Consider the following 15,141-nt stretch of genomic DNA (forward strand, 5'->3'; position numbering starts at 1 on the left):
GGATCATGGCAGGCCTCGTGACTTTCTCTAATGGAATATAACAGATGTGATGTTGTGTATATTCTGCTGCTTAGCCCTTATGAGGCTTTGGAGCTGCTGGGCTCTCTTGGTATGCTGTCCTGAGGTGCCAGGTAAGGAATCTCGTCTAGCCTATACGTGATGAGAGGCACCCCAGCTAAAATCGAGTACTGCATGCAGATGTGAATGAGCTATATGGAACCCTCCAATCTGGACAGTCCTCTGTCTGCTTGTAGCTGCCTAGGTGAGCCCAGGTAACACCAGAAGGATTGCCCACCAATTCCAAAAGTAGTGAGAGATAATAAGTTGTTTTTATTTTCTGTCACTAAGGATTGTGATTGATTATATGGAAATAGTTAACCTGATAACCTCCTCTGTTTTTTTCTGATCTCTTCTGTGTCATGAGCTTTTCTTGGATATCAAGTAGTTTTCTATTCTCTGAGGCTGAAGCCTGGGAGGTGTGTATGCCGGCCTGCCAGTATTCTGGAAATGAGGACTTTTGACTTAATTCCCTCGTTTTCAGGTTGGTACTCCTGCCCTCATTTGTGCCTTGTGCCCTCCAGGTCAGATATTCTATTTCATATTTTCCAAAGTTTTCTGGTGGGGTCAGGAAGGATGTTCGCTGGATTATGAAGAATAGAGGGAAGGGTCTGGGAGTCTTAAGAGTCTTTTAAGTAGATTTTCACTCAGTGGAGTTTTACTCCACTTCGTGCTGCTTCCAGAGGAGTTTGTGTTGCCAACTCTGGAGTGTTTGGAGGGGAGGGATCGATGGCTGGTAGTGGGAGGGGAGGGCTTGGGGGACTGTGCTATAGATTGAGTGCTTCTCAGCTTTCTCTGCTGCCTGCTTCAAGGGTCAGCTTTCTGATCTCTCCCAAGTCAGCTATCACTCAGTCCCTCTTGCAAAATTTTGGTGCCATTTCTTCAAGTTTTTTGAGGGGTTTAGTCATTTATTGGGGCTTCCTTGGTGGCTCATATGATAAAGAATCTGCCTTAATTTTGGAGACCTGGGTTCAATGTCTGGGTTGGGAAGATCCCCGAGAGTAGGAAATGGCAACCCACTCCAGTATTCTTGCCTGGAGAATTCCATGGACAGGGGAGCCTGGTGGGCTACAGTCCATGGGGTCGCAAACAGTTGGGCACTACTGAGCAACTAACACACAGACACAATCATTTATTATCATTTCATCTTTAAACAGTATGTTCTTTAGGCTGTACTCTCTAAGACAGGATAGTCCTTGCTGCAAGTGTAGAGAACTGGAGACAGAACTCTTCTCTGATATTCCAAAGGGAGAAAGGATAGGTGTTTAATTTCTAGCAGAGGGACTAGCTCACTTGAGAGAGAATTTATTCATTCAGCAAACATAACTTAGTGATTCTCTGTGCCACCTTCCGTGCCTGATTCTAGGATATGAGGCTCTGAAGAAGGGAGACATGGGCCCTCTTTCCGTTTCCTCACATCATCTGGCTTTAATTCGTGTAGAAAGCACCCTTTCCCAAGGGGCATAGGAAATGTGGTCCAGTCCTATAGAAGGTCCCCTAGTGCCCTTGTTTCCTTAGCTGGATCCTGAGAAAACTCGAGGATGGATTCTAGGAGGCAGCAGCCTGAACTGTGGAGCTTGGAGCTGAGGTCCAGGGACCCAGAGAGCTTCTCCAGGTCAGTTTGGAGGGGCAGGCACTGTGGGGTCTCAGGAGTTCGTTTTAACATGAACTCTCAGAGAAGCTAGGGAGCTCACCACAGTGAGTCACAGCCAATAGCCAGAGAGCGGAGACCACCCTCCAGGCAGTGCACAGCTGGAGGAGACAGAGATCAGGTGCCCCCAGGTGACTCGAGAGCATGGGGGTGCATGGGGCAAAAAGAACTGCAGTTGGCAAGTCCTCTGCCTTGGGATCTTGCCTGCTTCCCACTCCTTCCCTTGGCCATGCTTCGGGGTGGCATTTAGGCACCCTGGCTTGCGTCCCAGTCCTCTGAGATCTTACATGACCTTGGCATCAATCACAGTAGTGGGTATTTAGCTCCTGTCACAGCCTCCAGAGACCTCAAGAACAATGGGACTTGGAGCGTCTGCGAAATTGAGCTCCAGAGGAGTATCCAGTGGAGCTCGAGAGTGACTGAGCCTAGACTGAAAGCTTCCTGCTGCAGAAGGATGATGGGTCATGGACCCTGACGTATCCATCAGCTATGCGCTTATGCAGACACACAGATGTGTGCACATACTTAGTGTGGACACACACGTGTGTGTGTGTGTACTTTTTTTGTGAAATATTTCCACTACTTAAAAAAATGGTACAATAGGCAACAGGCAGAATTATTCTTATCTATAATAGTTTTATTTGGACTTAAACCAGAATTAACTTTGGTGGAAATTGTTGAAAAAAGAGTTTACCTTTTAAAATTCTACTCCTTTCTTCCATTATAGTTGACAGTTACGTCTGTCAGCTTTAACCTTCATAAAGGTTAACAAAGCTAACCAATGCAGAGTTCTTATTATCTTTTTATTTTTTCTCACTTTTTTGAACTTAATATTTAAAAAAAATGTATTTGACTGCACTGGGTCTTAGTTGTGTCACACAGGAATCTTTGTTGCGGCATGCAGGATCTTTAGTTGCGGCACGCAGGATCTAGTTCCCTGACCAGCGATTGAATCCCAGTGCCCCCCTGCCCCAGTGTTGAGAGCATGGAGTCATAGCCACTGAACTACCAGGGAAGTCCCTAATTTAATTTTTTAATTGAAATATAGTTGATGTGTGATATTATATAAGTTACAGGTGTGCAATATAGTGATCCACAATTTTTAAAGGTTATGCTCTATTTAAAGTTATTATAAGATATTGGCTGTATTCCCAGTGTTGTACAGTGTATCCTTGTAGCTTACTTTTTACATAAGCGTTTGTACTTCTTAATCCCTTGGGGATTCCCAAGTGGCTCAGTGATAAAAAATCTACCTGTCAAGAGGGAGCTGCAGGAATGTGGGTTCAATCCCTAGGTTGGGAAGATACCCTGGAGGAGGAAATGGCAACCCACTCCAGTATTGAGGGGAGAATCCCATGGGCCCCAGGAGCATCATGGGCTACAGTCCATGGGGTTGCAGAGAGTCAGACATGACTGAATGAGCTTGCATGCATCTCTTAATCCTTACTCCTATGATGGCTCTCCCCTCTTCCCACTGGTAACCACTTATTTGTTGTCTGTATTTGTGAGTTTCTTTTTTGTTATATTCACTAGCTTGTTGCATTTTTTAGATTCCACATATAAGTGATGTCAGTATTTGTCTTCAACTTATTTCACTTAGCATGATGCCATCCAAGTCCGTCCATGTTGTTGCTAATGGCAGGGTTTCATTCTTTTTTATGGCTGAGAAATACACAAACACACCCCCACATCTTTATCTATTATCTGTTGGTGGACACCGTCTCTGTCTAGGAGTCACAGGTGTAATTAGAGGCTGAACAAGAAGATTCTGCTCATTTATGTATGTGAATTGTCATATAAATATGATAAATCCTTTTGCTTCCAAGTTCTGAATATGTTATATCATATTAATTTATAGTGAAACATATATTATTCCCCTTTCCCTCCCTCTTCCTGCTTTGCCTTTCTTTTTATTATTAAAAAGAAATTAAGAATATATCCTAGCCACATTTAGCTCACTCTTTTACACATTTTTTTCATTGTCTTCTTTATTTTTTAGTTTATACATCTGAACCATGTGTTTATTTTCTTTTTGGCTGTTCTAGGTGATGGACAGGGAGGCTTGGCGTGCTGCAGTTCATGGGGTCGCAAAGTGTCAGACAAGACTGAGCAACTGAACTGAACTGAGGTCTTCATTGCTGTGAGCAGGCTTTCTCTAGTTGTGGCAAGGAGAGGCTACTGTTTGTTGTGGTGTGAGGGCTTCTCATTGCAGTGGTTTCTCTAGTTGTGGAGCACAGGCTTCAATAGTTGCAGCATGCAGGCTTAGTTGCCCTGAGGCATGTGGAATTTTCCCAGACCGGGGCATTGAACACCCGTGTCCCCTACATTGGCAGGCGGATTCTTGTCCATTGCACCGCAAGAGAAGTCCTTGTTGTCTTATTTATATGGTGATAGTTCTCTAAATTAAACTAACGTGTGATTGAGATGAATATCATCTTTTAGAATTGGGTTCATTTTAAAATACAGAGGCATGTGCTAGTGATATCTAGTAGATTTTAATTTTTAAATGCCATTATAGCACTTTTTTTTTCTTTTACATTGTGAAATCTTCTAATGTTTCTTACTTATTCCAAGCTGAAATCAGGATTTGATGCTCAGTGAGTTTTGGACTTCTCTTACATGCCTCTCCTTATCTGTTTATCACTGTGTAAACAAGCCTGCACTGAGTGGTACCCTTTCCCTCTACTTTATGTTTTTGATTAGCTCCTTACCATTTTGAGATGTTGAAGACCAAGAGCACTTGGGAGAAGAATAAAATTAGAAGGAGGCCTTTGCTTGGAACAGCAGTGTAATTCTAAACACCCAGCTGTGGCCAGTTATGTGATACTGGGCAAAGTACACAACCCCTATGTTTCAGCACCCATCTCTCCCATTGCTCTGTGCTCCTAATATTGTTCTGTTGAATCTCAAGTGAAAAACAGTGTTTACATTATTAAGACTGGTGCTTTTCTGAGCCAACCCATGGACTGTATTGTGATGTTATTTTTCATCATTGTGCGATTCTAATTTCTTTGGGGTCAATAATAATTATCTCCCTATCCCCCTTTGCTTGCTTTCTTTTCAAAATAGTTATTACAGATTCACGCCCCAAACTCTGCCAGTTGTTTAAATGGGCTTTCAGTACGGTTATTCCCATCAGTTATTCCATCCATCTCATTGTCTTTCCATTCAGCATCTCTCCCACAGCCGTATGCTATGTTTGTCTGTTGGCCTGTTACACACAGCCTAAGGTGTTCCTTTACTATCAGCCTGGTATTTCCTTTCTTTCCTTCTGGTGTTGTGATACAGTTTTTGATTTTCACGTTGTCCTCCTCCTTGGCTTACATCATAGTTTTGATGGAGCTCATCAAAGTTCATTTCAGCTTCCTGAAAAAGGATTGAGAAGGGTAAATATTTTGAAGCTTTTCTCTTAATATGTAAAATGTTTTTATTTTACCCTTAATTTACATGGTAGTTCATCTAGTTCGAAGAATTCTCATCTGGAATTTAATTTCTTTTAGCACTTTGGAGGCATTGCTCCATTATCATCTGGCTTCTTGTTTGGCTTTTATGAAATATGAAGACATTCTGCTTCTGAATCTTTTTCATGTGGTTTATCTCCACTCCCCCACCCCAGAAACCTACACGATACTCTTTTTCTCCAGTGTGCTGACATTTAGTGTTTAATAAGTACGTCTTGAAAGGGAAAGTCACTCAGTCATGTCTGACTGTTTGTGACTCCATGGACTATTGAGAATTCTCTAGGTCAGAATCCTGGAGTGGGTAGCCTGTACCTTCTCCAGGGCATCTTTCCAGCTCAGGGATCGAACCCAGGTCTCCTGCATTGCAGGTGGATTCTTTTACCAGCTGAGCCACAAGGGAAGCCCAAGAATACTAGAGTAGGTAGCCTATCCCTTCTCCAGTGGATCTTCCTGACCCAGGAATTGAACTGGGGTCTCCTGCATTGCAGGTGGATTCTTTACCAATGAGCTGCCAGGGAAGCCCTGAACTATGAGTTCAGTTCAGTTGCTCAGTCATGTCTGACTCTTTGTGACCCCATGGGTTGCAGCACGCCAGGCTTCCCTGTCCATCATCAACTCCTGGAGCTTACTCAGACTCATGTCCATCGAGTCAGTGATGCCATCCAACCATCTCATCCTCTGTTGTCCCCTTCTTTGCCCTCTATCTTTCCCAGTATCAGGGTCTTTTCCAGTGAGTCAGTTCTCATCAGGTGGCCAGAGTAATGGAGCTTCAGCTTCAGCATCAGTCCTTCCAGTGAATATTCAGGGTTGATTTTCTTTAGGATTGACTGGTTTGATCTCCTTGCAGTACTCTCAAGAGTCTTCTCCAACACCATAGTTTGAAAGCGTCAGTTCTTCAGCTCAGCCTTCTTTATGGTCCAACTCTTACATCTATACATGACTGCTGGAAAAACCATAGCCTTGACTAGACGAACCTTTGTTGGCAAAGTAATGTCTCTGCTTTTTAACATGCTGTCTAGGTTGGTCATAGCTTTTCTCTAATGAGCAAGCGTCTTTTAATTTCATGGCTGCAGTCACTGTCTGCAGTGATTTTGGAGCCCAAGAAAATAGTCTCTCACTGTTTTCATTGTTTTCCCATCTATTTGCCATGAAGTGATAGGACTGGATGCCATGATCTTAGTTTTTTGAGTGTTGTTTTAAGCCAACTTTTTCACTGTCCTCTTTCACCTTCATCAAGAGTTTCTTTAGTTCCTCTTCACTTTCTGCCATAAGGGTGGTGTCATCTGCACATCTGAGGTTATTTGATATTTCTGCTGGCAATCTTGATTCCAGCTTGTGCTTCATCCAGCCCAGCATTTCTCATGATGTACTGTGCATAGAAGTTAACTAAGCAGGGTGACCATATACAGCCTTGAGGTAATAGTAGTAATGTCAGTTGCTCATTACTGACCGACTCTTTGCCACCCCATGAACTCTAGCCCACCAGGCTCCTCTCTCCATTGGATTCTGCAGGCAAGAATACTGGGGTAGATTGTGATTCCCTTCTCCAGAGGATCTTCCTGACCCAGGGATCAAACCCAGGTCTCCTGCATTTCAGTCAGATTCTTTACCATCTGAGGTACAAGGAAGTCAAACCAGTTGTTCCGTATCCGGTTCTGTTGCTTCTTGACCTGCGTACAGATTTCTTAGGAGGCAGATAAGGTGGTTTGGCATTCCCATCTCTAAGAATTTTCCATGATTTGTTGTGATCCTCACAGTCAAAGCGTAATGAAGCAGAAGTAGATGTTTTCCTGGAATTCTCTTGCTTTTTCTGTGATCCACCAGATGTTGGCAATTTGATCTCTAGTTCCTCTGCCTTTTCTAAATCCAGCTTGAACTTCTGGAAGTTCTTGGTTCATATATTGTTGAAGCCTAACTTGGAGATTTTGAGCATGACCTCGATAGCATGTGAAATGAGTGCAATTGTGCAGTAGCTTGAACATTCTTTGGCATTGCCCCTTTTTGGGATTGGAATGAAAACTGACCTTTTCCAGTCCTGTGGCCATGCTGAGTTCTCCAAATTTGGTGGCATATTGAGTGCAGCACTTTAATAGAATCATCTTTTAGGATTTGAAATAGCTCAACTGGAATTCCATCACCCCTGCTAGCTTTGTTTGTAGTGATGCTTTCTAAGGCCCACTAGACTTCACACTCCAGGATGTCTGGCTCTAGGCAAGTGATCACACCATCATGGTTATCCAGATCATTAAGATCTCTCTTTGTATAGTTCTTCTGTTTATTCTTGCCGCATCTTCTTAATATCTTCTGCCTCTGTTAGGTCCATACTGTTTCTGTCCTTTATTGTGCCCATCTTTGCGTGACATGTTTCCTTGGTATCTCTAATTTTCTTGATGAGATCTCTGGTCTTTCCCATTCTATTGTTTTCCTTTATTTCTTTGCGTTGTTCACTTAAGAAGGTTTTCTTAAGTTTCCTTACTTTGTGATTCTTTGGAACTCTGCCTTCAGATGGGTGTATCTTTCCATTTTTCCTTTGCCTTTCACTTCTCTTCTTTTCTCAGCTATTTGTAAGGCCTCCTCAGACAACCATTTTGCCTTTTTTGCATTTCTTTTTCTTGTGGATAGTTTTGATCACTACCTCCTGTACAGTGTCATGAACCTCCGTCCATAATTCTTCAGGCTGTCTATCAGATCTAATCCGTTGAATCTCTTTGTCACTTCTACTCTGTAATCATAAGGGATTTGATTTAAGTCATATCTGAATGGCCTAGTGGTTTTCTCTACTTTCTTCAATTTAAAGTCTGAGTTTTACAATAAGGAGTTCATGATCTGAGCCATAGGCCACTCCTGGTCTTGTTTTTGCTGACTGTATAGAGCTTCTCCATCTTCGACTACAAGGAATATGATCAGTCTGATTTCAGTATTGACCATCTGGTGATGTCCATGTGTAGAGTCTTCTCTTGTGTTGTTGTAAGAGGGTGTTTGCTATGACCACTGCATTCTCTTGGCAAAATTCTCTTAGTCTTTGTCCTGCTTCATTTTGTACTCCAAGTCCAAACTTCCCTGTTACTCCAGGTATCTCTTGACTTCTTTTGCATTCCAGTCCCCTATGATGAAAAGGACATCATTTTTTGGTGTTAGTTCTAGAAGGTCTTGTAGGTCATCATAGAACCGTTTAGCTTCTTCGGCATTAGTGGTTGGGGCATAATAGTTGGGGATGTCTTAATGGTTAAGATGCTTAAGTATTTTAACAGTATCTCTCAATGTTTGCTTTCCATTAAAGATTTGGAGTGGGGTAATAGACAAGACAGTTGAAAGAAGATGAGATAAGCGGCTAATTCATCTGTAGGATTGTCTTCAGTGGGCCAGTGAGCACTGGAAATTCTCACAGCAGGCATAGAGTATGTTGACTTTTCCAATCATATAGGACTATTAAGCTGTTCCTTGGCACACATTTTGGGAAGTGCTACCAGAGTTTTCTTTTAAAAAGTTCAACCTAAATTGCAGGATGTCTTCAAACCTTTAAAATGTTTATCCACAAATAGACTTAAAAAAAACAAAAAAGACTGGAGAGAAGAAAATTTTAAAAGAGAGACATCAAGTAGTCATCATTTTGAAGAAAAAAGTGAATATGTCAAATTAGTAGACCAGTATGCTTTATGAGAGTATGTGTATACTTACGTGGGCGTTATGTATCTCTTCAAAAATTTTTCCTTTTGTTTCACTTTTTTTTTTTTTTTAAAAAAAGACTCATGGGACATAACACCACTACTGGATGCCTGGTACATTTAAGAAACCTGACTGCGTGAGAAGCACTCTACATGGGCACAGAATGTTACCTGGAATCCGAGAACTAAATGATCCTGACTTTTCTTGATTTTAAATGGTAAAGTCTAAGTACTTTTTGTAATATTATTCTGTACTAATAATGGTCGATTATTTTTATTTGTATTATCAATATTCACAGATTATTTCCTAATTAAACATTTAAAAATTCTAGTGCTAATTCTGGTGTTAAAAATTTTTCGAATCTCTGTAAATTTGGTTTTGAGAGAGTTGATAGTATTTGACTTTCTTTGTTAGAACCAGTTGCCAAGTAATAAAATTGACTTTTGAGAATGAAACAGCATCTGTATGTTTGTAAACATTTTCCATAATAAAAGTGGGTTGGGCTCCTGGAATTTGAATACAGACAAAGAGTCTTTCATAAGTTACAGTTTGCATACGAGTGTTGTTTTTCAGCAAGGCTTAATTATTATAACCTGTTATAACCAGTGCAGGAAATACAAAGCTGTTTCTCTATTTTGGGTCATGTATATTTTCTCTTCCTGTGGTGCCTGGTATGGAACTGAACAAAGTGAGATCAACCCAAAACAGTTTCAAATCTGACCTGGTTTCACCTGAACTTTTCTGTTCCACTTTGAAAATCCAGTTGACCTGCTTTTCCTTCAGAGATTCTTAGCATCCACAGTCATTTCTGAACATCTCCTTCAGTGGACCCCACTACTAAGTTGATGAAGAGTAGAATGGATTTGAACTCTTCAAATATTTGGGGCTGCTGATGCCAACTGATGGACACTAATGGATGTGTCTGGAGAAACCCTGATTAGTAACAATTTCAAGGCAAGGGGTGCTAATTACCACTGGCCCAGGATCAAAAACTCACCAACTGAGACTTCCCTGGTGGTCCAATGGTTAAGACTTCGTGCTTCCACTCAGGGGGTGCAGTTCAATCTAAGATCCCACATGCTGTGCAATACAGCCAAAGAAAACAAAGAGCAACAATAACCCCTCCCTCCCCTGCAGAGTGAACACCAAAACTCGCCCTATGGAGAATTCAGTAATTACAGCTTAGGTCTTCAACTGTATTTTGCACCTCAATATACCTGAGAGGCAAAGTGTTGATTATAGGATATTCTAGCATATCCTTGTACTCAACTTTTTAAAAAAGATAATCTGGCATTAATACTAGAGATTATGGGTATCCTTTAACACTTTTCTCGGATTGACCCACTTTGTTTTTGTCTTCTGACCTCGTAGCAAAGAGGACAGTTTTTGAACCTGATGAGAAGATGTCATAAAAGATTCTATTTATATATGTGTGTGTACCCTTTCTATTTTTCTCTTAGTGCTATCATCCATTTCAAGATGCCTTTGCACTTTTGATAAATGCAAACTGACAAATCTCCAGACCACGACAGAGAGGAAATCAGTACTGCTTGAAGCCTGAAAGACTACTCTTAATAAAGCCAAGTCCCCAGTTGTTGAAATGCTGAGGAAGTTGTGGAGGAGGAAACTTTTTTCTTATCCCACTAAATACTTCTTCTTATTTCTTGCTTTTTCGGTGGTCACATTCACTGTTTTAAGAATTCATCAAAAGCCTGAATTTGTAAATTTTAGACATTTGGAGCTGTTTGAAGAGAATCCTAGTAGCAATGTTAATTGCACCAAAATTCTACAGGGTGATGTAGATGAAATCCAAAAGGTAAAGCTTGAGAGTCTAACAGTGAAATTTAAAAAGCGCACTCGATGGACAAACGATGACTATATAAACATGACTGGTGACTGCGCTTCTTTCATCAAGAAGCGCAAATATATTATAGAACCACTTAGTAAAGAAGAGGCGGAATTTCCAATAGCATATTCTATAGTGGTTCATCACAAAATTGAAATGCTTGACAGGCTCCTGAGGGCCATCTATATGCCTCAGAATTTCTATTGTATTCACGTGGATAGAAAATCAGAGAAATCCTTTTTGGCTGCAGCTGTTGGCATCGCATCCTGCTTCAGTAATGTCTTTGTCGCCAGTCAGCTGGAGAGCGTGGTGTATGCGTCCTGGAGCCGGGTTCAGGCTGACCTTAACTGCATGCAGGACCTCTACCGGATAAATGCAGGCTGGAAGTACTTGATAAATCTCTGCGGTATGGATTTTCCTATTAAAACCAACCTGGAAATTGTCAGGAAGCTCAAGCTGTTGATGGGCGAGAACAACCTAGAAACGGAGAGAATGCCATCCCATAAGAAAGAAAGGTGGAAAAAGCATTATGAAGTCGTGAATGGAAAGCTGACAAACATGGGGACTGACAAAATACATCCACCTCTTGAAACACCTCTGTTTTCAGGCAGTGCCTATTTCGTGGTCAGTAGGGAGTATGTGGAGTACGTGCTCCAGAACCAAAATATCCAAAAGTTTATGGAGTGGGCAAAAGACACATACAGCCCAGATGAGTATCTCTGGGCCACTATTCAGAGGATCCCCGAAGTCCCAGGGTCATTGTCCTTAAGCCAAAAGTATGACATGTCTGACATGCAAGCGATTGCCAGATTTGTTAAATGGCAGTACTTTGAAGGAGACGTTTCCAAGGGCGCCCCCTACCCGCCGTGCAGCGGCGTCCACGTGCGCTCTGTGTGCGTTTTCGGAGCTGGTGATTTGAACTGGCTGTTGCACGTGCACCACTTGTTTGCCAACAAATTCGACACGGACATCGACCTCTTTGCCATCCAGTGTTTGGATGAGCATCTGAGGCATAAAGCCCTGGAGACGTTAAAACCCTAAATGTTGTAGGCGGTTTTAGAAATATTAATAAGGAGGCAGGAGATCTACCCCCATTTGATTCTTGCGCCTCCAGAATCCAACTGGATTCTTCAAGCCAGAGAAGCAACATGGTTTCTGCGGAGCAGGGTCAGTTAGAAAGGCTGTGTCCTTAAGCTTGGACTTACAGTTAATGAGACACTGAGGCAGGTTGCAAGGCATTGTAGGGGAAGGTAGCTGGGGAAGAGGCTGAAGGCAAGCTAGCCTTTTAAAGAGCTCAGGGACTTTAAACTCTTTTAAGATTTAACTTGTGCCAAAATTACTTGGAGAGCTTTAAATATGAGGGGTTTTCCTGATTTGAATAGATTTATAGCAATAACCCAATCGGGATATAATTTATCTTGTAGATTATGTTTGTTGAAAAAGAAATTTGACTTTATTCTAAATGATCTTGTAAATGATTGACTTTCTACTGTTACTTTGAGCTATGTTGTGTATCTATATATGCCATCTCAGGGAACTTGAAAAAAATGGGCTTGACTGAATGTGAATATTTCTCATTTTTGTTTTTAACAATGTATATGTGTTTTTAAAAGACAAAAAGAGACAGTTTCTAGTTTAGTTGATTCTGTGAATCATCTTAGGTTACTTAAGAAGTTAAGGTATCTTGGGTTGTTATAGTGTCTACAGAGTAACACCCAATTTTTTCAAATATGTCTGTCTCCTCCTCCTCCAGTCTCCCCACACTCTGCTATCCAGATGTATATAAACTAGTTTTCATAGTGACCCATATTACAGCCTCAGTTCTCTTATGTTTGGTAGTAATTGGCCTGTAGAACTAAGAAAGGGTGAAGAGTCATATGAGTGTTAAAAAGCAGCAATCTGTACTATCCCCAGAAATTAAGGATATTGCTGTTTGGATCAGCTTGTGTCCATGCTCCAGACTCTTGCATCCAGGTGCCACTTCTGTCACCCTTTGAAAGGAACTGGCTTCCCCCACTTCTTATTTCTTCAAGTTACCGGCCCAGTGGTTAGTCCTTAGCTCTTGCATTGTAAGTTCCCTTCTCTCTCAGAACCTATGAGGAGGGGAAAGATGTGCTGTTGTACCACCTGGTGTGCTTGAAGGCCTGGGAATCCTAAAGAGGAACACTAGGTTTGAGACAGATTGTCTCAGTATTGATATTATTTTTAGCATATAGTTTTTACTCTTTTAGCATATACTTTTCACCAAAAGACAGATTTGTGGTTGCTATTGCTATCTCATATCTAAAAGTAAATGAAGATTTTTTAAAAAGCACCAACTTGCACTTTTTCTAAGGTGATAGCATTCAGCCAAAGATCTAATAGGACATAGGAAGTTTTTATCATTACCTGAGGTGTCAAAAAAGAATTAAATTCACGAACTTGATTGTTAAAGCTTAGCCAACTTAAATAGTATATGGGAAGTTCATAATATCACACAGTGTTCAGGCATTCAGCTGAGAAAACATTTTATTCCATAGAGTTAAGAAAGTTTTATCTTACAGAGAGATTTGTTATACCAACCCTCCTGAATGAAAGTTTCACACTTTGGGAGACTATCATTTGTAAACATGCAAGTCAGTGGATTGCTGTGGTTTGCATGATTTAACATGGCAGCCAGTGTTGGACCAAGAAAAATATACCCACAGTGGAAATTCAAGACGTGATGTCAATGAGGGCATTATATGCATAGCGTTCTGTCTCTGTTGACTTCTAAACCAACTTGTTCTTTTAATGCATGTCGCGTGTCTCTCTCATGCTCTCTTTTAGAAGAAAAGTTTTATCTGTGAGTTGTGCCTTTAAAAAAAAACAACTCTAAAACTCGTGATTTTCGGTGACATACTTCATGTCTATGTCTTGTGTTTTCTTAACTTCTTTCGTGGTGTCTTCACTACTATACTATAGACATTTTCAGGGTTGTTTTGTTTTGTTTTGTTTTGTTTTTTTGAATATTTGCAAAGTTATAGGAAAGTTAAAAGTAATGGTACAGTGAACATTATATAACCTTCACCTGGAGTCATTGGTTGTTAGCTTTGTGCCCATGTGCTTTCAATTGTATGGATTTTTAAATTTAACAAAATTGAAAATTGAAAGTTAAAGTTTATAAATATCTAAAGTTATCATTCATAGCACTGCTTTTATTGTAGTGTGACTAAATCTTATGAACATTTAAACTGGCAGCTTTGAGGGATTTTTTTTCTCCCCATAGACATAAAAGCAATGATTTTAGAATCCATTTCCCAAAGCCCCACAGTAAAACTGTGGACCCACCATCTTTTATGAAACTCTGGTAACTTTTCTTTCTAGAGAGTTTACTTACTTATATGTGTCTGAATATTACCCTATTGCTACTAGCTTTACAGGGATTATATAGCCATTAGGACTCTTAATTTTATGCTTTTCAACATAAATGAAATTCATACTAGTGGGACAAACAACTGGAAGAGTCAAGAAGATGGTTTCAAAAGGAAACCCATACTGCATTCAGGAGGAGCAGAAATGTAAGTTCTTTGGGAAAGATAAATTAAATTCCTATATTTCAGTTATTAAACACTAATTTCTTTTACTGTCATTTAAGGTCTTGTATAGGGAATTATTAGAAATTGTGTTCCCAAGTCCTTAAACGTACAGAAACTGCAGTTTTTTAATGGAAGTATTCTAGTTAATGAAGTGCTGATCAAGATTCATGTTAAGAATAAGAGTTAACAAAAATGGTTCTTCCTTGACAGGCGATTACCTAGGCTTTTCTCAGACCGTGGTAAGCCACCACTCAGCCTTGAAAATCAACTACTATTGTCTCTAAACATGTGTTGATATTTGTGTCATTCAAGTACAATTTACTTAAAGAACGTACATGGATGTTTTTGTAGTCATTTAGGGGAGGAAGAAGCCATGTTTTACTTAATTTCACCAGCAGAGTAAACTGACCTGAACTTTTTTAGTTGGCTTAGAAAAGTAAAAATCATTTCTCATTATGGTAAAAATAAATCAGTAAATGCAAGACTTTTTGACACGTGTGGTTACTGTGGGTTTTACTCTTTTGAATATGAGTGTAACTGAATGCATTTGGAAGTAGTCATTTCACCATTAAAATCAGCTATTCAGAAACTGGTGCCTTATCTCCACAGTTCAGTTCAGTTCAGTCGCTCAGTCGTGTCCGATTCTTTGCGACCCCATGAATCGCAGCACGCCAGGCCTCCCTGTCCATCACCAACTCCCGGAGTTCACTCAGATTCACATCCACCGAGTCAGTGATGCCATCCAGCCATCTCATCCTCTGTCGTCCCCTTCTCCTCCTGCCCCCAATCCCTCCCAGCAAGTTAGTCTTATTTTGTTAGCTACATAAGTTACTATTTTTTTGATTAGCTACAAGCACCCCAATATTAAATTTAGTAGTTGGATCTGATAGTTTGTAACCAACA

The 15,141-nt window shown here is 40.6% G+C and overlaps 1 protein-coding gene across 4 annotated transcripts in view; it reads left to right on the forward strand.

Annotated features, from left to right (window-relative positions):
* The window catches only part of GCNT1 (glucosaminyl (N-acetyl) transferase 1, core 2), a 44,009-nt gene extending 29,177 nt beyond the window's left edge, over positions 1-14,832 (forward strand). For all 4 annotated transcript variants that reach the window (XM_018052088.1, XM_018052087.1, XM_018052086.1 and 1 more), the window contains 2 exons: positions 8,915-9,052; positions 10,296-14,832. In XM_018052088.1, coding sequence (XP_017907577.1) covers positions 10,436-11,722 — 1,287 coding nt within the window. In that variant the 5' untranslated portion in view covers positions 8,915-9,052; positions 10,296-10,435 and the 3' untranslated portion in view covers positions 11,723-14,832. The remainder of the gene's footprint in view (positions 1-8,914; positions 9,053-10,295) is intronic.

The sequence above is a fragment of the Capra hircus genome, chromosome 8 (genome assembly GCF_001704415.2).
Source record: "Capra hircus breed San Clemente chromosome 8, ASM170441v1, whole genome shotgun sequence".
In the NCBI taxonomy this organism is placed as follows: domain Eukaryota; kingdom Metazoa; phylum Chordata; class Mammalia; order Artiodactyla; family Bovidae; genus Capra; species Capra hircus.